General features: G+C 36.1%; 1 protein-coding gene across 2 annotated transcripts in view; it reads right to left on the reverse strand.

The window, feature by feature from the left end:
• The window catches only part of PJA2 (praja ring finger ubiquitin ligase 2), a 71,230-nt gene extending 48,627 nt beyond the window's left edge, over nt 1-22,603 (reverse strand). The window contains exons 1-3 of one of the 2 annotated variants that reach the window (XM_043595178.1): nt 22,425-22,603; nt 2,671-2,788; nt 516-716 (exon numbers count right to left, since the gene is read on the reverse strand). In XM_043595178.1, coding sequence (XP_043451113.1) covers nt 516-716; nt 2,671-2,701 — 232 coding nt within the window. In that variant the 5' untranslated portion in view covers nt 2,702-2,788; nt 22,425-22,603. Of the gene's footprint in view, nt 1-515; nt 717-2,670; nt 2,789-21,863; nt 21,958-22,424 lie in introns of those variants that run through there. The other variant, XM_043595186.1, reaches the window with a different exon arrangement.
• Between the last annotated feature and the right edge of the window lie 4,163 nt (nt 22,604-26,766).

Genomic DNA, 26,766 nt, shown 5'->3' on the forward strand with positions numbered 1-26,766 from the left:
ACCATGAGATTGTGACCTGAGCTGAAGTGATGCTTAACTGACTGAACCACCAAGGCGCCCACTGCAAAATACTTTTTCAAACTACTGAATAAGAGATTTTAATTAAATAACTATTACTCGACACTTGTATTTCATAAAATGGTTTTAAGAAATTAAATTAGCCAAGCTAAATTATTTAGGGATACAATTAACACAAGAAAGCTATTAAACATAATATGCAGGGAAAAATATATTCAGTTCACATTAAAAAGTTTTTGATTGAAAAATAAATCTCCACTAGCAGAAGGATGTCATGATACAGTTATATTTTAACAACTGGCTGTATTCTATTTTCTTCCATGTTTAAATGTATATATCATTCATATTAAATTTAATAAAAATATCAGAATAGAATTTCTTGATAGGATATGTATATTTGTATTCATAGACACATAAAACCCACACATAATTTCTAATATTATAAGTCAATTCCTACATGCTTATTAATAGCTCTTATATAACTCCATGTTGCATACCTGAGGAATTTTCCTTTGGAACATCATCTAGTTCCAACACTTCATAGTCATCACCAGCCCGACCTAAACTTCTTTCATGCCTGGTCATACATGGTTTAAAACTGACATATGCATGTCTTCTTCCATATCTCCTGCCTGTGATTGTCTGATATCCTCCTGCTGGTTTGGGCCAGGCAGCCTTGCTGGATTCTTGATCCATTACTGAAAAACAGAGTTAAAAATAAGAGAGGCATGAAATGACCTTTACTCCAGTGACCAGTAGAGGTAATGTTTAAACATATATGCTATTGCTTGCCAGATCATCTGCTACTGAACATTACATGCACCTTACTAACACTGTAAGTGTAAACATGAATATTAGGTTATGAGAGTTAATTGGCCTCTTTACCCCCCAAATAGCTTTTAAAGTTTGGCACTTTTAAGATGTCTCAGAGTTTTATAATATAATGTACCCAAAATGATTTTTCATATGCCAAATTCATAAGTCATACTGCAAAAGCTCATTAAGAATTAGACAATGATCCTCCAAATTATCTAAGTAAAGTACCTTATGTATAAATGCTTAACACATATTTGCTGGATTAATTATTAGCATATTACATTAACTGGCACAATTACATGTGTGTAATCTGCACAATTACATTAATTGTGAATACATTTCTATCCAAGGTAACATGCAACTTCTTTAAATGGCATCTGTACTATCAGGAAGAAATAACTGGACCATAATAAAACATCCCAAAGACTAGGGTCAGATAAAATTATCCACAAGAAAACAGCGATGAGCCAAGTCAAAGACATGCTACCTCACCTTTCAAAACTACGGTAAACATTATGGTAGCAAAACCCATCAACACTTTAACAACTATTTAAATACTAAGTTCTGACAGCTGAGGGATACACAGTAGTAAACAGTAGCACCTGTAACTAAGTAGAACATTACCATATCTATATATATATATAAAAGTGTAAGTTTCTTTAATCAATGATATTTTACATATACTATACAAGAACTAAACATAGTATTTAAAAAACAATTTTTAATGTTATTTTTGAGAGAGATATAGCATGAGTGGCGGAAGGGCAGCGAGAGGGAGAGACACAGAACATGAAGCAGACTCCAGGCTCTGAGATGTCAGCACAGAGCCCAATGCAGGGCTTTAACCCACTAACTGTGAGATCAGGACTTGAACCGCCATTTGGGATGCTTAACTCACTGAGCCACCCAGACACCCCTAAACAAAGTCTTATCTCACAGTATATAAAATAGTCAGTTAATGGAAAAGTAACATGTTTTTGTTTTACTGCATTAAATAAGTAGAAATGCTTCCAAGCACAAATAAAAAACAAACATGTATTTATACAGTTATCAAGTTTTACATTATATTATTTAATCCCTTCAAAAGCCTTATGAGGCAGATACTGTACTTCATTTTAAAAATCAAGAAATTAAGAGTAAAATTAAGTATTTAGTAACTTGTCCAATAATCAAATAGTATGACTCCAGAACTAGTGCCCTTAACAACTCCTCCAAAGGAATAGTCTCCAAAACGGAAAGCACAACAGAAGCCAAGGGAGGGTACAAAAAATATAACAATTTTTATTTATACTTATTTTCATATCAAAAATTAGAAATTAAGCTTTAGAAATATTCAATAAATGGATCAAAAATGGCCTTATATAAGCCCATGATCCCAAATGGAGGGTATTACGCTAAGTGAATTAAGTCAGAGAAAGACAGATATCGTATGTTTTCACTCATATGTGGAACTTGAGAAACTAAACAGAAGACCATGGGGGAGGGGGGAAAACAGTTAGAGAGAGGAAGGCAGGCAAACCATAAGAAACTCTTAAATACAGAGAACAAACTCAGGGTTGATGGTGGAGGGGAGAGGGGAAAATGGGTGATGGGCATTGAGAGGGCACTTGTTGGAATGAGCACTGGCTGTTGTATGTAAGTGATGAATCACGGGAATCTACCCCCAAAACCAGGAGCACACTGTATACACAGTATGTTAGCCAACTTGACAATAAATTAAATTAATTAAAAAAAAAAAAAAAAGATGATTCCATGTCATGTATGGTACTTCAGGTATCCAGGGAGAAAAATATAAAATCCTTAATGTAGAGGGACTGACAAAGACACTCTGCTTACCTGCTGGCTCTTTTTCAGTATATTGTGACATATATGGCAGTTTTTGTGTGCCCAGTTCAGTGCAATTATGGATGTGAATTAGTTTTTATTCACACAACGAATAAGCTGCAGAAGATTCCTACAAGGAAACCGCAGATTAAACAAAATATTAATAATATAAGCACAAAATAAAAATGACAAAGTAATACTTCTGGTGAAGCACTTTGTTAACCCTGTAATATCAGAAAAATACAATCAGATCTGACAATCCATCAAAAAAACCTTAAAACTATCAAAATAGCTATTTGAAAAGTTACATCTCCTCTTGAAAAACCTCTTGCTGTAAGCATGTATCATCCTTAAGACTGACATAATTAACAGTACATTCATAATTTAAAAGTAAATAAGCAAATATATTGGAAGAAGTGCTGACTGAAGTATGTGACCAAACTATCTGGGAGTCTACTACACTATGCTATCTTTGCTTCTGCATCAAGCGCTATATAGTTTCTTTAGCTCTGGCATTGTTAAAAGAAGTCAACCCTAGGAATACAGACCATATTTTCAAAATATATAATGGCTTATGACAATTATAAATTAATGTGTGTAAGGGCGCCTGGGTGGCTTGGTCAGTTAAGCATCAGACTTCAGCTCAAGTCATATCTCACGGTTCATGAGTTCAAGCCCTGCATCACGCTCTGTGCTGACAGCTCAGAGCCTGGAGCCTGCTTCAGACTCTATGTCTCCCTCTCTCTCTCTGCCCCTCCCCCACACACACTTGCACACATGCTCTCTCTCTCTCTCAAAAATAAGTATTAAAAAATATTTTAAAAATAAAATAAAAAATGTGTGTAAATAATAATATACTTATTCTTTACAATAGTCAATTAACTATTCAAATATTTTGATTCCAAATAAGAACCTATTCTACATTAGAAAAACTAAAATTTGTCATGTAACAAATATAAAAAGACCTTCTGGTTTGAAATTAATCCATTTACTACTTCAAAAGTTGCAACCTGGGCTCTTTTAAAAGTTTGGTAAGGGTTATGTTTTTATTTAAACAGCTTATTTACGTAAACACTGAAGCTATTGCTAATTTTATACCACCACTTATTAGAAGATGATAGTTCTGCAAATGAGGTTAATTGTATTGTTATCTGTGAAACCACAGAGAGCTCTATATTAACATACATCAGAGTACAAACACACATTCTCCCATATAAATTATAAATTCAGAAACACGTTATGATCCTCTAATATGTCTGAACCAAATGAGACTGTTAGCAACAATCTTACCAAAGAATAGCTTACCAAAAATATTCTTTTTTTTTTTAATTTTTTTTTTTAACGTTTATTTATTTTTGAGACAGAGAGAGACAGAGCATGAACGGGGGAGGGTCAGAGAGAGAGGGAGACACAGAATCTGAAACAGGCTCCAGGCTCCGAGCTGTCAGCACAGAGCCCGATGCGGGGCTCGAACTCATGGACCGTGAGATCATGACCTGAGCCGAAGTCGGCCGCTCAACCGACTGAGCCACCCAGGCGCCCCAAAAAATATTCTTAACATGGAGGCAAAAAGATAAGCTCCAATTAATAGTTTTAATACTAAGAAAAATGATCTGAAATAACTTGAATCTTCAGTCATAATATAGTACATGACAATCGTAAAGGATGACCATGCATTTAAATTCGTATTTCACCCAAAGTCTTTTCTTTAGAATAAAGCTTTATTTTACTATGTTCCCGGCATTATTTTCAGTGCTGAGGCTTCAAATAAATGAACAAAGTAGACAAATATCACTGCCCTCCTAAAATTACAGTATGTGGTACGCACACTAAACAAAACAAAGAAGTAAATATACGTTAGGCAATAAATACAAAGGACCAAAAGAAAGCAGTGAATAAAGGGTTGCTGGGGGTGTGCAATTTAAAATAGGGTGGTTAGGGAAAATCTCTCTGAGAGGGAAGCATCTGAGCAAACACCTGGTCAGGGAGACAGCCATGTGTAAACCTAGGGAGAGAACATTTTGGGCAGAATAAATGAAAGTTCCTGAGGTGACAACTTCCAGAAGTGATCATAGCAAGAAGTGTGGGATGGAATGAACAAGACAGAAAGCAACAGATGAGGTTAGAAAATTAATTAGGGTGGGTGATAGGGGGTGAGATGGAACAGGTCACATAGGCCTTTATAGGCTAACACAAGAAATGTAGGTTTTATTCTGAGTGAGCTGGAAAACCACTGAAGAGTTCTGAACACAGAACAGGTATTACCTAACTTCTGTTTTAATAGGAACACTCTGGCTACTGTTTTGAATAGAGTGAAGGGGAACAAGGTCAAAGGCAAGGAGCCTGTTTGCAAAGCTATGGAAATAATATTGGCAAGAGATCACAGTGGTTTAGACCGGGGTAAAACTAGAGGTGGTGAGAAATGCAGATTCTGAATATACTGTGAAGGAAGTGCCAACAAAGTTTTCTGATATAGATTATAAAATAAGGTAAGGAGTTGAGGCTGACTCTAAGTTCTATAGCCTGAGCAACTGAAAACAACAACAACAACAACAACAACAACAACAACAACACAGTTACCATTAACTGAATGAAGTAGGAAAATTTGTGAAAGATGCAGGTTAGGAGAAAGTATCTTCAGTTCAGTTTTACATGTATTAAGTCTGAGATATCTATCAGACATTCAAGCAGAAATGTTAAGTAGAGGGGCACCTGGGTGGCTCAGTCAGTTAAGCGTCTGACTTTGGCTCAGGTCATGATCTCACATTCATAGGTTCAAGCCCCGTATCAGGCTCTGTGCTGACTGCTCAGAGCCTGGAGGAGCATGCTTCAAATTCTGTGTCTCCTCTCTTTCTGCCCCTCCTCTGCTCACACTCTGCTTCTCTCTCTCTCTTTCTCCCTCTCTCAAAAACAAATAAACATTAAAAAATTTTAAGAAAGAAAGAAAGAAAGAAAGAAAGAAAGAAAGAAAGAAAGAAAGAAAGAAAGAAAGAAAGGTTAAGTAGAAGCCTGGAGTTGACTAAAAGAATTCTGGGCTGCAAGTATAATTTGGGAGTTACCAGTATATAGATACATTCAAAAAGGCATGAACTTGGACAGGACATCTAAGTGTACTTGGAGAAGGAAAAAGATTCAAGGACAGCCTTGAGACAATCCAACATTAAGAGACCAGGAAAGAAATACCAAAAAGCTGACAGAGGCCAATGGAAAGAAAAGGAAAATCCAGGAGTATGGATGCCAAATGAAGAAAGTGCTTCAGACAGAAGAACTAATCCACTGTGCCAAATGCTAAGAAATAAAGTATAAGAAGGATCTGTAACTGGTCACTGAACTTAGCAACATGGAGGATACTGAAGATCTCTGACAACAGCAACTTTGGTAGAATGGGAGGTGTAAAAGCCTGATCACAGACAGTGAAAGGAAAGGAACTGGAAAGAGTACATACGTCCTGAAAATCACCGTTTCTTAATAATTTTCTTTAACGTGATTCCACTTGCTTTCTAAAGGTGTTCCAACAAAATTTAATCTACTTGTTTTCAAGCCCTGTGACCCCCGCTGTGTTAACTTTTGACTACTTCTGAGCTCAGTCCCCTGATTTGAATCCCGTGTTCTCGTGTGTGTGTGTGTGTGTGTGTGTGTGTGTGTGTGTGTGTGTCTTTACTAGAAGATCAAGTATTTGTTTCAGAAATTTTATGTAAGGAGGTAAACTTTGGGTCCTTGCATGTCTGAAAAAATTTTCATCTATCCCTCAGACTTTGGGTATAGTTCAAGAAAAAACATTTTCTTCCTAACTTTGAAAGGCATGGTTTTCCAGCATCCCATGTTGCAATATGGCATCCCATTCTGCCAATTTATTTCTCAGTTTTTGGTAAGTAAACCAATTTTTCTCCCTGGAATATTTAGGATATCTTCTTAGTAAGTGGTATTCTATAATGCCACAAGGACTTTTTTAGGGGCAGGCCATTTTATAATTTCTCCTACACAGCCACTATTGGGCTGTTTTAAATAAGACTCGTATCAGTTTGTCTCAAAGATGTCCTTTTTTAATAATGGCTATTTTCCCTGTATTTGGCCTACAAAGATTAATCCTGTAAACTTTTCTAATTTTCACTCTATGAGATGGTAAATTTCATCCAATTTTACTTTGAACCTTTCAGTATTCTCTGTAATAATCTTCTAAATTTCTTGTAGTTTCTTGTTTTCTGCTTCTTTTATTATCATTTTTAACAGTGATTCATGCCTTATGACTAAAATCTAGACTAGAGTCTCTCTGTATATACTAATTATTTCTATTTCATTGAAGGCCAGACATGCTCAAGTATCTACAACAGTGGTAGATACTTTCTCATTTCCATATAAAAAAAGGTATAAAAAAGAAAAAAAAAGCAGAACAGGGAGGGGGGAGGATGAATAATAAGAAATAAAAACCACAGTGGTATATCAAGATTAAAATGGTTAAATCATTAGTCCCAAATTTGTATCTTAAGTGAATCAGAAACATTGTCTCTGAGTTCTCTCTGAAGAGATGTTGCTTTGCTGAATTAATCTCTTGCTCCTTGTACTATTCACTTAATAAGTAACACATGACTTCTTTCTATTTGTGATGCTTATTCATTTCAAATGCAATTATTCATATTTCTTACTAATTGTCATAAAGCAAAATATATAAATGTGTTGTTGTCTAAGAATTAAAGAAGTAAATCAATGAAGTATTAATTCTAGATCTTATTTAACCCACAAGTCATCACTTTATCATTTTAATAACCAGCAGCTATAGACAGGCAATAAAAACAACCTTCAAAACAATACAAGGGAAAACGTGCGTGTAGGACATACACCTCCAACGGCAGAATTGAAAGAGTTGTGATTTTAAAGACAAAGGCCTTATTTTATTTGTACTTGCATGCACTAGGTCTATTAAATGCTTGTTTCTACTGCACTAACACAGTATGTATGTAAATGATTGGACAAATGAATGAATGAACAAACATGTGCTCCTTTCTCTGATGGAAATAAGGAAATATAATGAAAAGAGAGGGCTAAGTGTTGGGTACACTTGGATCTAAATCCCAGCTCTGATACTCAGGCAAGTTAAATGAAAGCTAGTGGTAGTTTAAGTGATTTAAAAATATATATATATATAAATAGTAATGAATGAAAGGAACTTAGGCAAACAGAGTAATGAGTGCTCATATTCCTATATAGACACAATATATACTAATATTGGTACACAGTAGACCTACATCTTGAATTGTCTTTGGTATCAACATATTTCTACTCCAGTGAGTAATCAACTAATAACAAAGCTTGTATTATATTTAAAAATAACACATTTATTATTTTTGCAACATAGTCTACCTACTTCAGTAACGTCATCGAACCTCTATGATAATAATACAGAATAATTAAAAAATAATTTTGATAAAATTTTTTTAACACTTCTCCCTTCAAAAAGCACAGCCTAATCTGCTCCCTATCAGGGTGGGTTGTACTTAGACACTTGTTTCTATTGAATACAATGTGACAGAAATGACAATGTATAATGAACAAAATTATGGCATAAAAGGCATTGTGGCTTCCTCCTTGCTCTCTCTCAGCTCCCTCTCCCTGGGAAAAGCAAGCTGCTACATCATGGGATCATTCAGGTACTCCTATGGAAAAGTCAATGTATTCCTGCCAAGAGCAGAAGGAAGTGAGGTATTCTGACAACAGCCATGTGAACGAATCACCTAGGAAGCAGCACCTTAAGTCACAATCAAACCTGCAGATGACTGCAGTCCCAACCCACATCTTCAGGGTAACCTCATGAAAGATCTTGAGACAAACCACCCAGTCAGGTTGCTCCTGAATTTCTCACCTACAGAAACTATGGTCTACTGAAGCATAACAAATTATCCTGTAAAAATTAACAAACACAAATAACTTAAATTATATTATTTTATATATAGAGAGAGATAGATATGGATAGATAGGTATGTGGATACTGAATTTTCCTATATTTCCACCTATTATGAGAACGAAGCTCTTTTAAAAAAATGTTTGAGAGAGAGAGAGAACGAGCAGGGGAGGGGCAGAGAGAGGAGGGAGGGAGACAGAGAACCCCAAGCAGGCTCTGTGCATTCAGCACAGAGCCTGACACAAAGGGCTTGAAACTCAAGAATTGTGAGATCATGGCCTAAGCCCAAATCTAGAGTCAGACTTTTAACCGACTGAGCCACCCAGGTACCCCAAGAACAAAGATTTTCTAATGCCATCTCATGAAAGTATATTTTCTCCCTTTGAAAGAGCTGCTTATTCTCAGCATAGAAAGTGCCAGGTTATGGCTTACAGAATTAAAATGAATTATACTTATGTTTTGTTTGCTGGCAATCTCAGAACCGTTGCTTAGCTCTTACATTCTACCTATCACCTAATAAATATTCACTAACTAGCTACTGAATCAGGAATACTTACTTTTAGAATTTAAATCTGATTTAAATGAAGTTTTAGGCAAAGCAAAGGAGAAATCAGTTGAACTTCCAGAAGAAGAGCTTCAACTGAAAGCTTGGATCTTTACACCTGTGACCCATTTGCTGGGAGCCAAAAATAACTCACTTTTTTTAAAAAAAAGCTGAGACATAATTCATATATATTAGATCAGGTATACAACATAATGATCTGATGTTTGTACATAGGGCTAAATGATCATCAAAGTAAGTCTAGTTAACATCCATCACCATAAATAGTAACAAATGAGAACTTCTAACTTGTATTTTGTTAGTAACCTTCAAATATACAATATGGTATTAATAACTACAACACCATGCTATACACTACAACCCTATGACTTATTTATTTTATAACTGAAAGTTTGTACCTTTTGCCCCCGTGCTCAACAATTTTGCCTGCCTCCCACTCCCACCTCTGGCAACCACTGATCTGTTCTATGTATGAGGTTGTTTTTTTTTTTTTTTTTTTATTCCACACATGAGATCATACAATATTTGTCTTTCTCTGATTTATTTCGGTTAGTATAATGCCTTCAAGGTCCATCCATATCCATATTGTTGCAAATGGCAACATTTCATTCTTTTTTATAGCTGAATAATACTCCATTTTGTATGTATGTGTCTGTACACACACAACCCACATCTTTTTTTTTTTTTTTTTTGACCTGAGGAAGATCAATCAATCAATCTTCCTTCTTTTTTTTTTTTTTTTTTTTTTGTGTGTGTGTGTGTGTGTGTTGCCTAAAACAACAGAATTTTATCTCTTACAATTCTGGAGGTTAAAAGCTCAAAATCAAGGTGCCAATGGGGTCATATTTCCTCTCAAAGGCTTTGGAGGAAATTCTTTTGTACTTCTAGCTGGTGGTGAATGCCAGCAAACCTTTGCATTCTTTGGCTATACACCACATCTTCTTTATCCATTCACCCATCAATAAACACTTAGGTTGTTTCCATATCTTGGTCATTATAAATAATGTTGCAGTGAATATGGGAGTGCGTGTGTCTTTTCAAGTTAGTATTTTTGTTTTCTTCGGATAAATACCCAGAAGTGGAATAGCTGGATCACATGGTAGTTCTATTTATTAATTTTTTGATAAATCTCCATACTATCTTCCGTAGTGGCTATACCAATTTATACTCCCCCCAAGAGTATACAAGGTTTTCCTTCTTTCCATATCCCTGCCAACACTTGTTATGTCTTGTCTTTTTGATAAAAGTCATTCTAACAGATATGAGTTGATATCTCATCGTGGCTTTGATTTGCATTTCTTTGATGATTAGTGATGTTGAGCATCCTTTCATGTACCTGTTGGCCAGGTACATGTTGTCTTTGTATGTTGTCTTTGGGAAAACGTCTACTCATTTCCTCTACCCATTTTCTAATTGGATTGTTTCTCTGCTATTGAGTTTTATGATTTCTTAATATTTTAGATATTGACCCTTTGTCAGATATATAATTTGGAAATATCTTCTCTCATTTATTAGGCTGCCTATAAATAACTCACAATTAAAGCATCTTTTCTAGAAATAAAAAAGTTGAGACACAAATACGATTTAATCCAACAATATGAAGAGCAAAGATTCTTGATTATTCTTCCCAGCCCTCTGCAAAATTTGTTTTATATTCTCTCATATTTCCCTTTATATATATGTGCCTGCAAAATGCCCTAAAAATGGCTTTAAAATTCCTTACAAAACAAAATTCTAAAATTATCTGGCCTGCAGTTCCTTTCAGTAAAATATTTATTTATATAGAATGTTGGTGATTATTATCATACTTGAGCTATAAGTTATAGCATACAAACTTCATGACAAAATGACTTTACGATAAACTACGACAAATACAGCTAGAAAGCTGTTCCATATATGCCGGAACTAATTACACTTTACCTTAGTTTACTAACATTATCTTTCTATTTTCAGCTACTAAGGCAAAGCAAATATTCCAAGAGGTTAAAAAAGTATCTACTCTGAACAACAATCTAAGCTTGCAATTAAAGTACTTCTCACACTTACATATTCTTTTTAATCTATCTCTAGATTTATCGTGTCTTCTAGTCACAAGCTCAAATGGTTTCTTTTACATATAAACAATGCAAAATATTCCACTAGATGTAATTAATAGATACAATTAATAAGGACAGAGGTGATATTATTCCTATATATTGCTATAAACAAATAGACACATGAATAAAATCAATTGCGGTAAATCAAATAACGTATTACCAACCACTGGACTTCTAGGTTATACACAAGAAAACTTCCAGGATATGACTACCAGATTCTGTACGTGAACAACTGTAGAAATGATAAGAGTACCTAAATCAGAGAGAAATTTTAAAAGTACAACTGTTAAACTTCTCAGATCAAATGGGCTTGCTATCCCTAGTAATGTGACGAGATAATATGATAAAAGGTTAAGCGTATTTAACTATTACCTTTCTTGACAATGTTTCCTGTAAATTATTGTAAAAGAGGAACAATAAACTCAGCACTGATACAGTGAAAATTACACTGAAAAACATAAAATATATGTAATCAGAAAGAGACCATTTGATAATCCAAACTTTTGTATTTAAGTAGTTATAAAACTGTATTTCCAATTTCTGTTACGGTAAAGCCTCTATCTCACAAATGATTATAAACTGTTACTCTATTTAAAAAAATTGTTACAAACTGCTATTTCTAAAAGACTAACCATACAGAAAAACCTGTGAAGAAAGAGCTGAATGAGAATATAACCAACACACTAGAACAATAAAGATTTTCTCTGCTTTACTGGAAATATAACTGGCTAAGGGGGGAAAAAAGATTAAAGTCGAAGACAAATTGAGATGGAAGAATAAAATATCAATCCATCAAAAAATAGGATGAAGAATATTCTTCAAATTTACCTCTCATTTAGATAGGAAGATCTGATTCAGATGTGGCACAAAAAGGGCCCTGCTCAACTCACCCTCCTATGGGATGCCAAGAAAAATCAGTTTCAAATCAAGAAACAGCACAGATTTATTTCCATGTCAATGAGTGAGCCAAGAAAAGAAATAACAAGAGTACAGGAAAAAAAAGGAAAATAGAAAATTCAATGTTATGCATACCAAATGTAGCAAATTTCATTTGATGATAAAAATGCACATAATGTGCTCAGAACAAATTAATACACCTATGATATTTAGAGACTTGGAAGCCTGCTAACCACAAAAAAAAAAAAAGAGCTTATGTGTGTGGGTTTGGGAAGATAAAAAAACAAGCATGACAAAACGCTGATGCAAGATGTTGTGTAAGAGTGGTTCCTTATACTTCACAAAAATTTGTTTAGAAATTTTCATGATAAAAACTTTTCAAGTATTTTCCTTTTCTCTGCAGTCATTTGTTGAAGAACTATTAAGTGCAAAACTCTTAAACATATGTTACAGTTCAATGGATTTTTACATATATTATATATCTGAATAACTACCACGTGGTTCAAGATATAAAACATTACCATCATTTCAGAAGGTTCTCTCTTACCCCTTCCAATTTATTAACTCCTCTCAATCCAGAGGCAACCACTTTCTGGACTTCTACTCCCCCAAATTAGCTTTTACTGTTTTAAAATACACAAGTGGGGGGCGCCTGGGTGGCGCAGTTGGTTAAGCGTCCGACTTCAGCCAGGTCACGATCTTGCGGTCCGTGAGTTCAAGCCCCGCGTCGGGCTCTGGGCTGATGGCTCAGAGCCTGGAGCCTGTTTCCCATTCTGTGTCTCCCTCTCTCTCTGCCCTTCCCCCGTTCATGCTCTGTCTCTCTCTGTCCCAAAAATAAATAAACGTTGAAAAAAAAAATTAAAAATAAAATAAAATAAAATAAAATACACAAGTGGAATTATACAATGTGAACTCTTTTGCGTCTATCTACTTTTGATCAACACAATTCGTTCATGTTGTTATAAATGTTCCTATACATAAATTCTGATGCAATATTTTGTTGTTTTTTCAGATCGAAATGTTTTCTAATTTCTATTGTGACTTCAGATTAATGCACTATTTAAAAATGTCTTGCTTAACTTCTAAACATCTGGAGTCTTTCCAGTTATTTTTCTATTACTGAACTGTAATTAATTCCACAATGATCAGAAAACACGCACTACATAATGTCAATCTGAAATTTGATACTTCTTTAAGAATTAGAATATTTTGTCAAATGTCCCAAGTGCACTTACACACACAAAAAAAGGTATAGTCTTCAGTTGTTAGACACAATGTTCTATAAATGTCAATTATGTCAAGGTGATTAATCATGTCATACAAATTTTATTCCTTTACTGATTTTTTTACATAACTGTTCTATCATTTACTTAAACATGTATTTAAAATCTCAGCTATGAATACATACCTATCTTTCCTGTTAGTTACACTAATTTCTCTGTTCAGAATCTATATTATTAAGTGAACACATACTTATGATTATATTTTCTTGATGAAGTGACCCACATATTATAATATATTCCTCTTTACTTATTATAATACATCTTGTCTTACATCTGTTTTGTACAAATTAATACGATCAGCTTTCTTTTGGTGTTTGCAGACAATACTCAATTTTATCTTTTTACTTTGATCTTACATGCATTTTGCACTTAAAGTGTTCTTTATAAATTAAACATACATGAATCTTTATCTATTTATTTATTTTTAATGTTTATTTATTTTTGAGAGAGACAGAGACAGAATGCGAGTGGGTTAGGGGCAGAGAGAGAGGGAGACACAGAATCCATAGCAGGCTCCAGGCTCTGAGCTGTCAGCATAGAGCCCAACACGGGGCTCGAAACCACGAGCTGTGAGATCATGACCTGAGCTGAAGTCAGTCGCCCAAACAACTGAGCCACACAGGCGCCCCATACACGAATCTTATTTATAAGGGCTAACAATATTTGTATTGCCACTGAAGTGTCTAAACCATTTACATTTAACATAATTGCCATAATACAGATTAGCTTAAGTATCACCTTTCTATGTGTTGTTTCTTTATTCTTCCTTTCTTGACTTCTTTGGTACTGGTCAATTTTTTTTTTTTTTTTTTTACTATTCCATTTTATTTCACCTACTAGCTTGTTTGAAATACCTTTTAGTATCAATATTTCAGTGGTTTCCCTTGAAATTACAAAATGCATCTTTTTTATTTGCTGAATGTTATTTCCTAGAGGCTCAGAATAACTTATCTTCCTTTTAAGAGTGTTTTAAATTTTCTCATCTCAGGTAATTACACTGCAGGTAAAGACAAAGTGTGGGTTGGATGAAAGTACAAAATATCTGAGAACTGCAGAAACAGAAAGTTGGTACCCACTCACAGGCTCTTATCTACGAATCTCTACTAGGTGCTGAAAAGATTGGGAACAGGCTGGAGACTAAAGAGGCCTTCTTTCAGGGTGAAAGGAAGGTACTGATTGCCAACAAGTGAATAAAATAAAGTCCTAACTACACCTTTCACCCATACAGAAAAAAAAAAGAAAAAAAAAAAAAAGACTTACCCTACCGACAGAATGACACCAATTACTGTCCTCCATTGTGGCTAGAGGATAGGTAAAAGAAGAAAAACAAAACAAACAACCTTTACTACTGAACAGTGTTAGGAAATAGATCAAGGATTTCAAGAGATGGAAAAGCAAATGCAAGAAATAAGACACATTGACAAATAACAAAAAGGCATTTATGGGCTCATCAAAGGACCAGGGGAAGAAGGTATAAATGAACTTCAAGACAGGTCATTAAAAAGTACCCAAACTGAAATACAAAATTAAAAAAAAAAAAAAAAAAAAAAGGAAAGTGTGGGGAGGAAATTAAACAGAGCCTCCAAGAAATGTAGGACTGTATGAAATCAACTACCACCTACATAACCGGATTCTCACAAGCAGAGCTGGTAAGTGGTACAGATGAAATATAAGAAGATATTCTGAGAAATTTCCAAATATTATTTAAGAGATTAAACATAAATTTAAGAAAAGCTCAGTGAACAATCACAACAACTATTATATATAGAAAACACAAATACCCCAAGACAAATCATTTTCAACCTGCTATAAAAACCCAACAATAAAGGAAACATTTTTGACGGAGAGAAATGAAGAATTACACCTGACTTCTTGTCAGAAACCATACAAGCAAAAAGACAATATAAATGGCATCCTTAAAGTAACATAAGAAAAACACTGGGGACAAATAATCCTATACCCAGCAAAATACTGTGCAAGGAAAATAAAAAGTAAAATAGAGTATGTTATAGCCAACCCAAGAGACTTTGTTACCAGTAGACCTGAACTACAGAAAGAGTACAAAACAGACATTTGACTCTACAAAGGAATATGGAACTCTAAAGATAATTAAAGTGAAGGTACATGCAAAATTTTTTTTTCATTTTTAGTTACTTCAAACCAGAACTGTATAAAGTAGCACTCACTGATAGAACTTTCTGAGATGATGAAAATGTTCTATATCTTACACAGTTCGATCTGAAAACTAAAAGCTACCTGTGGCTACTAAGCACTTAAAAAAATGGCTAATATATAGAAATTAATTTAAACTTAATACTAACTACTTGAAATTCAAATTAGTCACACTGGCTAGGACATACTAGACAATGCAGGTCTAAAGCAAACACAGTAGCAAGGTATTATGAACTTATGGCATATATAAAAGTAAAACGTATGACAATAGTAGTGCTAACATAGTAAGAAATTGGCAATATTCTGTTATGAAGCACTGATACCATATAAAAAGTGGTATAACACTGCCTGTATAAAGACTGGAATTAAAGATGTATAATACAAATCACAAAGAAGCCAGTATAAATTTTTTAAACAGGCAAACTTAAGTATAAGTAATGAGCTACTAATAAAGGTAAAAATAGAGAACCTATTTTTATAGGTTAAATAAAAAACTACTAAGAAGGGAGATTTAAATGTAATCACATTAATAATTACATTACACATAAATGGTCTAAACAACCAAATTAAAAAGCCATATTGTCAGGATGGGTTAAAAAGAAAGTGGGTTGTCAATACCAAACCTACTTTAAATATAAAGGCATAGATGTAAAGTAAAAAGATATACTATGCAAACACTAACCAAAAGAAAGGTAGAGTGATATTAATGTCAGATAAAATAGACTGCAGAAAATGGAATACTGTCTTTATACAAAGTATGTTATTGGTCTACAAAAAAAGAGAAACATGGAAATCAATTATAAAGATATGTTTACGTATACATTTTACATATTTATTATATATATATTTCCAAATATTTGGAAACTGAGTGATATACATTTTTTTTAAATATGAAATTTATTGTCAAATTGGTTTCCATACAACACCCAGTGCAAGAATGATATACTTCTAAATAACCATGGGTCAAAGTGAAAGTCACATTAAGTATTTAGAAAATATCAACAGAACAAAAGTTGTGGGAATATCTAAAGTAGTGTTTAGAAAGAAATGAAGGTCTCAAATCAATGGCTCAAGTTTATACCTTAAGAAATCCTAATAGACTGGATTTAAACCCAAAAGCATACAAAAAGAAAATAGTAAAGAGCAAACATCAATGAAACTGAAAAAAAAAATTTTTTTAATGCAATAAAACAAAAAACTGGATCTTTGGAAAAATTAATAAAATTGATAAACCTGGACACAAACTAGTAAAGGCAAAAGAGAGGACACATTGTCAACATGAGAAATAAATGAAAAGACATCATTACAGTAGCTATAGATGGTAAAGAGATAATAAAGAAACGACTTTATGGCAATGAATAGATGAAACAGATGAATTCCTTGAAAGACACAAAGCACTAAAATTCATATAGTGAGTAAAAGCGATTCATGCAAAGACGAAAAACTTTCAAGAATAGATAACCCTAATCATCTTATAACTATTAATTGAATGTATCCTTTAAAACCTTTCAAAAAGAGAACTCTGGGCCCAGAGGGGTTAGCTTGAAAACTCTAGCAAAGATTTATCAAACAAAGACCACTCTTATCGGAAATTTTTCAGAATATTTAACACTTTCAAATTCTGAGGCCAGCATGATCCTAATACAAAGATTTACATGAAAAGTCATCTTTTGTGGACATAAATACAAAACAGTACTCAACAAACTATGAGCAAATCTAATCCACCAATTTATGAAAATGGTAATACATCATGACCAAATGAGATATCTAGAGAATGCAAGGCTGATTCAACATTTAAAAATAAAATATTAACAGACCATATGATCATCTCAATAAATAACAGTAAAAACATCTGACCAAACTCAGTGTCCACTTGTTAAAAATTCTCAGCAATCAAGGAACAGAATGCGAACACAGTTAACTTCATAAAAGGCCTAGTATACTTAAAATGGTAATACAGAATATATAGAATATATAATAATTTGATAAAAAGGCCCTATTATACTTAACAATAAAAGACTAAAACCAACAAGTCACTTCCAAAAAAATTTTATGGAAAAGCAAAAAACTGCAACAGCCAGGATGATTTTGAAAAAGAGTAGATCAGGTGGCACCTGCATGGCTCAGTCGGTTAAGTATCCAACTCTTGATCTCGATCTTGGCTCAGGTCATGATCTCGTGGTTCATGAGTTCGAACCCCGGGTCAGGCTCTGCACTGACAGTGAGGAGCCTGCTTGGAGTTCTCTCTCCTACTCTCTCTGACCCTACCTCACTCATGCTCGCGCGCTCTCTCTCTCTCTCTCTCTCTCTCTCTCAAAATAAATAAATAAACTTTAAAAATTTTAAAAAAAATAGCAAGTCAGTCAAAGAAAGACAAATACCATATGATTTCACTCATATGTGGAATTTACAAATGAGCAAAGGGACAAAAAAGAGAGAGGCAAGCCAAGAAACAGACTCTTAAATAGAGAACAAACAAAATAGAGAACAAAAGAGAGGGGAGGAGGGAATAGGTGAAATAGGTGATGGGGGTTAAAGAGGGCACTTGTGATGAGCAATGGGTGTATGGGAGTGCTGAATCACTATATCGTACACCTGAATCTAATATTACACTGTAGGTTAACTAACTGAAATACAAATAAAAACTTAAAAATGAAGTAAGTACTGCAAATAAACAAAGTTGGGAGTACTCACACTACCTGATTTCAAGATTTACTGTAAAGCAACAATAACCATGACAATGTGGAACTGGCAAAACGACAGGTATAAAGATCAAGGAATTAGTCCAGAAATAGACCCACATATATGGACAACTGATTTTTAACTAAGTTAATTCAATGAGGAAATCAAAGGTTTCCTAACAAATGGTGCTAGAACTGAGAAAACAAGCCTTAACCCTTATCTCACACCATATATAAAAACTAACTTAAAATGTATGATACACCTTGTCATAAAAGCCAGAACTATAAACCTGTAGAAGAAAACATAATCTGTACAACTTTCCACTTAGCAAACTTAGAACACAGAAACACAAATCCTAAAAGGAAGATTGATGAACTGAATTTAATCGAAATTAAAAACTCTTCTGTTCTGAAAAGTTAGGAAAATAAAAAGGTAAGCTTCAGACTACATTATGTGTGTATGTGTCTGTGTGGGTCAAAGGACTTCCACAAAAAAATATACAAAGAGGGGCGCCTGGGTGGCGCAGTCGGTTAAGCGTCCGACTTCAGCCAGGTCATGATCTCGCGGTCCGGGAGTTCGAGCCCCGCGTCAGGCTCTGGGCTGATGGCTCAGAGCCTGGACCCTGTTTCCGATGCTGTGTCTCCCTCTCTCTCTGCCCCTCCCCCGTTCATGCTCTGTCTCTCTCTGTCCCAAAAATAAATAAACGTTGAAAAAAAAATATACAAAGAATACGTACAACTCAGTGAGATAAACAATATTTACAAATAAGCAAGATTTGAACCGATACTTCACAAAGGAAGACACACAAAGGACCAAAAGCAAATTCTCAGCATTATTAATCTTTAGATAAATGTAAATTAATATTATAGTGTGATATAACTACATACCCACTAGAAGGACTAAAATGAAAAAGTCTGAAATAACCAACTGTTGATGAGGGTATAGAGCAACTGGAACTGTACATGGGAAGCTGTGTGGCAGGTTTTTACATGTAAACATTCAGTTACGATACAATGCAACAGATGCATTTCTAGATATTTACCCAAGAGAAACACAAAACTTCATGAACGGATGTTTACAGCGATTTATCAATAATACCCCCAAACTGGAAACAATCCATTTATCCATAAATATGTGAAATAGTCAACAAATTGTGGTAGACCAATACCATGGACTGCTACTTAACAATTAAAGTCATGAATCAGTTAAACACAGAAAAGTATTTAGGATTCTCTAACCCATCATGCTAACAGAAAAAAAAAGCTAGATGCAACAGACTATGTAATTCCATTTATATGAAACTCTAGAACAAATGAAACCAATTTACAGTGAGAAAGAGAGGACAATGGTTTCCTGGGGCTGAGCGGTAAAAATGTCACTGCATAGGGCAGAAGGGAACTTCTGGGAATGAGAGAAATATTCTCTATCTTGATAGTGGTAATGAAAACATTCTACTGTTGAATGTGGTGCTGGTGATAGGGGTGTACGTGTTCGCCAAGACATACTCAACTGTCTATTTTAAATACACACATTTTATTGTATGTAAACTATCCTCAAAAAAGGTGATTCTTTAAAATGGAACTCTTTTGGGAAAATATAAACCAAGGAATATTGGTAATGCCCTTATATAACCACTAAAAAGAAGTCAAAAACATCAAAAAAATTCAATACCCACTATGGTTTTTAAAAATGTCATCCGAAATTAAAAATAACAATAAAATCACCTTGGAAAGCCAAGAACAGAAGAAAATATTTTAACTTAATATTCTCTTTATCAGAAAGTTTCAGCAAACATCATAACCGATGTTTAAAAAATCAGAAGCATTCCCCTCAAAGACAGAAACAATGCGTTTTTAGCTATCACTATTATTCAAAATTATATAGGAAGTATACCAGCCAAAGCAACGAGGAAAACACCTAAGTTATAAAAAAAAAAATGAAAAGAAAGTCACAAATCTGTGAAAACTTTCAGATAATCATCAATTCAAGTGATTAGATACATGATAAACAAAAAAAATTCAGAAGTTTTCCTATAACCAGAAAGAGAAAGAAAATTTTACTGAAAGTTTCCATCCACCAGAGCAAATCAAATCATAAGACAGCTAGGAATATTAGAAAGGAATGTGATACATATGGGGGGGGGGGGGAGGCAGGGGACCTATAAAACTCAATACTTAAGAATATAAAGCAAGATGTGAATAAAAGGGAAAGACATACCATACATGCATACTTTTCTGAGGGGAGAGGCTCAGTATCACAAAGATCAGTTTGCCCAAAATCAATCTAAAATTTCAATATGACATCATTCAAAAAACCTAAGGATTTTTCATTTAATTTATAAATTGAGTCTGAAGTTCATCTGGAGAAGAAATGCATAAGAGTCAAGTAATTTTGAAAAAGGGAAAAATGGTTATCAAAATTTAAAATATGCATACCCTTTTACCCAGCAATTCCATTGATAGGAATCCATGCTCCAGAAATAATCACATACAGAGGAAGTTTCCCTAACAGTTGACTTTTAGGATAAAAGTAGGACTACAAGGGGGGTGGGAACTGCACTTTTTACCATTCTTCCACACTGTTTGAATTTTTTTTTTTAATTTTTTAAGATTTAAAGTTTGTAATTAAAAACTAATCAATACATGAAAAAGTTGGTTTCAAATAAAGCATTATTTGTGATTGCAAAAAAACTAAATGTCTTTCAATAAAGGAATGGTTAATTACAGCTCATTCAAACTAATGAAATACCTCTTAACCTTTGTCAGTATCCGAAAGACCTATATATAACAAATAAAGATGTCCAACACATAAAAACAAGTGAAAGAAGCAAGTGATATACCAATGTGTCTGGTATTCCTCCCACTTCTCCCCCACAAACCCAACTTTCCATGTATGTAAATGTGTTCAGAAATGCATTTAGAAAGATGCACAGTAAATGGTTAACTTTAGACAGTGGAGTGGGGCTGGGGGATGAAAAATGTTCACTTTTACCTGACAGTCCTTTTTCTAAATTGTTAAATTTTACATCAAGTTTGCATTTCTGTAATTAATTTTTAACACTTAAAATTATTTTATATAAAAATGACATGAATTCTAGGAGAAAAAAATTAAAAAATAGTTTAAACGTTTATTTCTGTTATCACCATGTTTATTTACATACTCTTCAAATGATCTGTAGTCTTCAGCAGAGGTGACTGTCATTTTAAGGAAATTCAACTGACCAAATAGATTATGATAAAAAATAATACAGTGCGCCTTTTTTTTTAAGTCGTAAACTTCACAGAAACATCAGACTCAAAGCAGGGTCCACGCATACGCAAAAAATTTTAATGCCTTGGAGAGGGAAGTCTCCTAAACAGATTATTCTTCCTCCTTGCAAAAAAGAGTATTTACCTCCTCCTTTTTTCTTCAACTTGGTCTGGGCGACTTTAAACTCACCATTTTGAATGTGCGCAAAATGATTTACAAGCAGTAATCTTAGGGAGGCCAAAACTGAAGGTGGATCTGCGAGAGGGGGGCTCAGACCTGACATCGCTAACCGGCAGAAGCATTGATGGAATGGCGTTAATATCGGGAGAAAAACGATTGTTGTGATTTGTACAGGATGTGCTGCGTACCCGAGCCTTGGTGACAATCGGAGAAAATGCAAATACAGCCAGGAGAGCGACCGCAACGGAAGGCTTCTTGGGGGAGGGGGGGTGCAGGCCTGTGGCGTAAGATGGATCAGCTCTATGTGGGGTGACTGGAAATGGACAGAGAAGGCGGCTGTGAGATTTTGGTGGGGGCACACTCATACAGCCGCCAGTTTCGGCAGAAAGGCAGCGGGGTCCTTGGCCAAGGCACCAAGGACAGCAGAAGCAGCAGCTGGGAAGAGCGGCCGGTGGACACCCCGAGATCAATCGATGCCATTCGCTGGGGCCAGCAGGCGCGGTGGCCACGGACTCGAGCGCGGCCCCAGGTCCGGGTTGGACCGGGCCCAGGAGGCGAAGAAGGCCTCTCACAGCCATCAACCCCACCCACCATGGCCGGCGCAGCGGGCAGGGACAGGCCCCACTCCTTCTCGAGGAGAGAAATTAAGAAACGGAGGGGGTGAAGGCAGCAATTTCCTCGCCCCGACCCTGATATTCCTGACATCAGAACAAGCCAGATTAAAAAAAAAAAAAAAAAAATCCCCTCACCGAACTGTGCAGCGGCTCCGGAGCGAGAACAGCGCTCGATCCTCCACCCGCCACCACCGCCTTCTTCTCCGCCTCCGACTCCTCCCCCGCGGAACGCGCAGCGGCAGGCGGCAGCGGCGGCGGTGGCGGCGGCGGCGGCGGCGGCGGCGGCGGAAGCAGAGGCGGTGGCGGCGCGTCCCGCCCCTTGCGCCGCGGTAGAGGCGAAGGAGGAGGGCACTCAAGCCCCGCCCCGAGGCCAGCACCGACCAATAGACTCAAAGGGCCTCTGCGGGAAAAATCCACATGTCCAATCGGAACCCGAGGAGTGGGCTCACGTCAATGGTTGGGACGTGGCAGAAAAACGGCAAAATACTTGGACCGTATGTACTCCCTGATACTCCCTTCTCGTTCAGTAGGACTTCACCGATTGGCCGAAGAGCGGAAGGATGAAGGCACACTCCCCCCACTCTCAACCCAGTCCGGGTCTGGGCACACCTCCTTTCCTGCAGCACTGCGACGTTCGGGCAGGGGGCGGGGCACCGTGATGGGGCTGGAACGGCAAGGCCTTTTGTGGTTCGGGCTGGGAGAAAAGGCGGGGTCTCAGGGAAAGGGAAGGGGGTGTGGAGAACCAAGGGAAGAACTGGCGCAGCTAGACTTTTTCAGAAAACCCGAAGCAACAACCAAAATGGAGGCGTTAAAATCAATCCTAATTCCACTGGAAACCTGACTGACAAGGTTAAGGTCTCCTGACATAAAGTTCAAAGCGTTGCAGTTCAGATATGAGTGGGACAAGAAAAAATAGATGGAACAAGGACACATTGGCCCATCCTGACTCGGCTTACTATCTAGTGGGTTTTCCCCTCCCACCCTACAATCACACCCTTGCATCCTCATTTCTCATTCTGTTGGAAGCGGAGTATAGCGGACGCCTGCTTTCGCTCTCTATAGACCTTGCCTAATTAGAACCTTCCAGTTTGCATCTAGAGGCTATCCGGCTGTCAAGGCGAGAAGTAACAGCTCCCATCACATGTAACCAAAATAAATACAACAGCTGTAGTCCCTGGACATCTTGCTTAATTTAAACACGGGTAACAGTTTACTTAATCATGTCAGTGTTGCTAAATTGTTTCTTTGTCCGGCACATGTCCTTTCTTTTTCATCCTGAACATGTCCGCTTCTCTGATTACAATCCTGCTTTCCTGCCACCTTATTCCCCAACCCCCTCAACTCCTTTCACACATATGCCCAGTGCCCAGGATATATTTATCGTGTCCCCTCCCCCAAGGATTAAGAGCCCCACTTCTTGTGCTGTCCCTGGCAACTTCAAAATCTGCCAGTGATCTCAGACTTTTTTTTTTTCCTGTTGGTTAAAACAAATTATCCAAAATTTACTATGGGAACTTAAATTACGAGATTTGCTATAGGCATTTCGTGCAATCAAATCCAAGTCTCAGCCCACCCATGTAGTACATTTCTTACCAAGAAACCATTTCCCACTTGATATTTCTCTCCTTTACACACGTTGCTCTAGAAGCTGTGGCTCTTTTTCCATCCAAGTTTTCCCACTTTGAAAGATAATTCATACTTTAATCACATTTCTTTAATCTCCCTTAGGATGTTGCATACTGATCCAATTGGATATACCAACATGTTTGTTGGGGCAGGGTTTCTCAACTTCAATCTTTTTCATACTTGTGTATACTACTCACAGTATTATTTATTATTTTCTTTAAATGTATTTTTTTTTCAATTTCTTTAGAGGGAAAGTTTATAAAAGTACTATGAATGGAAGAAAACCTCCATCATCGATTCTAGTTTGAAAGTAACAGTAAGAAAAGTGAACAAAACAATTTTTTTTAATGATGGCTAGAAACTATTGCCTGCTAAAGTCTCTGAACCTAAACCCCACTTCCTGTTAAAAGGGTCTGTTACCAAGCATTAGACACATATTAAAGATCAAGCACACAAATGGCATTTTTATCATGATGTAATCAAAGGATAGAAAAATAGAGCTAAAATAGGAATCACTTTCTCACAATGAGTCATTGTTTTTAATCCTGCATGCATGCCCCAAGTAAAGTCATCCAAGGCATCAGAAGTGATCTGTGTTACTTTTTGGGAAACACTGCTGTGGAGGCTTAAATCATGTATTCTATAATCAAACAGACCGTATTCTCATAATAGCTCCTGCATTTATAGCTGTGTGGCTCTGGACAATCTATTTACCTCTCTGGCCTCTTATTTCCAATTTAAATATGGGAAAAGTAGTAATATTTACTCATGAGTCACTGAATACATTAAATAGCCTAATAAAGGTAAAGCATATCATACCATGTTGTAAGTACTAAATACATATTAGCTGATATATTATGTGTAAATAGAGATGATAATAATATGTATTATTGCCTTGTACATATAATTCTTATTGACTCCAGAGATGAGAAGCATTCCCCAAAGCAATGAGTTGAAGATACGATGTAAAACAGTGGTCCTTAAAGAGTGATACAGACCAACAGCATCAGCATTACCTGGGAACTTTTAAAAATACAAATTCTCAGGTAGGTCCATCCTCAGACCTGAATTGGAAACTCTAACTGTGGAGTCCAGCAATCTGTAGCTTAGCGAGTCTTCCAGACAATTCTGATGTATGTAAAGTTTGGTGACCACAGATATCGTAGAAAGAGAACTGACTAGTCAAGGAGTGGGAGGGCCTGACTTTTAATTATAGTCTTAAAGTGACATCAGCCAAATGGAGGCATAAGGACCTCTGAAAATTCTTTTCTCCACAAAAGCAGTGAGAAAACTGGCAATTTTGTCAGAGTCAACTTTTTCCAAATTCTAGATATTAACCAAAGGCTCGCAGCAATCCAGGAAGCATTTATGCAGGAAAACAGCTGAATTTCTCAGTAAGAACAGTAAGCTTTGTGATGTTTTGACTTATTCTAACCCAATCCCTCTAGCTCCAGTTCTGCTTTTGCACTGAAAAACAATAGCCCACAATCATGGGGAAAACCAGCAGCCTGGCAGCCACCTGATGAGGCAGAGTGAGACTGGAGAGCCTTCAAAACCTAATTCTAAGAGAATAATTTCACCTACCTGTGCTTCCCTAGAAGATCTCACTTGCAAGGCTGTCTTCATTCGATTTGATTCAGAGCCAAACCAGTGCAAAAAGCCTTCTCCCCAGAAGCATTTGTCAAAAACAATGAGAGGGAATCGATTAACTTTCCTGTCACCTTAGGTAGTAGAAACAGCTGGGACAAAAAACAGATTAACCAAAAAGCTTAAAAGGAAAAGTTGGAGAAGGTCCTATAGGACTTTGAAAAACTCCAACATATTCATAGGAATCTCGAAACCCAAACACATTAGAAACCCACACACATGCCCCGGGGCTGCAGTAAACTGTGCATAAGATCAGGCAAGACCTGAGGGGGCCCATAGCATTCACCATAGGCTGACTTTGAGGCTCTATAAAAGTTAGAAACGAAGGCTAAGGGAAAATTGGCAATCCCTGGCTTAGTGTTGAAGCCATGACTCAGCACACACAGACTCTCAATAAACACTGGGAGATATATTGGTTCCAGACATTTAAGGAAATCTATCTAATTATTAGCTGAGCCCTAAGCTAACCAAGCAGAATCTTCCCTGGCCACACATGACAAAGAATACAGACTGTGCAGGTAGTTCAGCAATGTCACTGAACAAACAAAAAGCATCTATAACAAATAGCAACAACAAAAAACCCCAGGGGAGGAAGAAGAATCTGATTTCCAGAGTTTCCACATTATGTTTTTTAAATGTCTAGTTTTCAACAAAACCAAAAGTTGGTTCTTCAAAAAGATCAACAAGATTGACAAGCCTTTAGCTATACTGAATAAGAATAAAAAGAGAGATGACTCAAATTACTAAAACCAGGAAAGAGGACATTACTACTAATGTTACAGAAATAAAAAAAAAAATTATAAGGGCAAACCAAATATTTGTATGCTAACAGTTTAGAAAACCTAGGCAAAAATGGACAATTTTCTAGAAAGACACAAACCATAAAAACTGACTCAAGAAGAAACAGAAAATCTAATCTTAGCCTTGTCATTTATGAACTGAATGACCTTAGTTTAGGTTGGTCATTCAATTATCTTGAGTCTTAGTTTCTTCAACTAGAAAACAGATATAATAATCCCTATGCCATATATTTAAATGAGGTGATAGAGAGGTTTTATTAGGTGTATATTAGGTATATTAAGACACTTTAGCCACTCTGTGCTGACAGCGTCGAGCCTGCTTGAGAGTCTCTGTCTCCCTCTCTCTCTTTGCCCCTCCCTTCTCCTGGTCTCTCTCTCTCTCTCTCTCTCTCTCTCTCTCTCTC

Source organism: Prionailurus bengalensis, chromosome A1 (assembly GCF_016509475.1).
Source record: "Prionailurus bengalensis isolate Pbe53 chromosome A1, Fcat_Pben_1.1_paternal_pri, whole genome shotgun sequence".
NCBI classification, from domain to species: domain Eukaryota; kingdom Metazoa; phylum Chordata; class Mammalia; order Carnivora; family Felidae; genus Prionailurus; species Prionailurus bengalensis.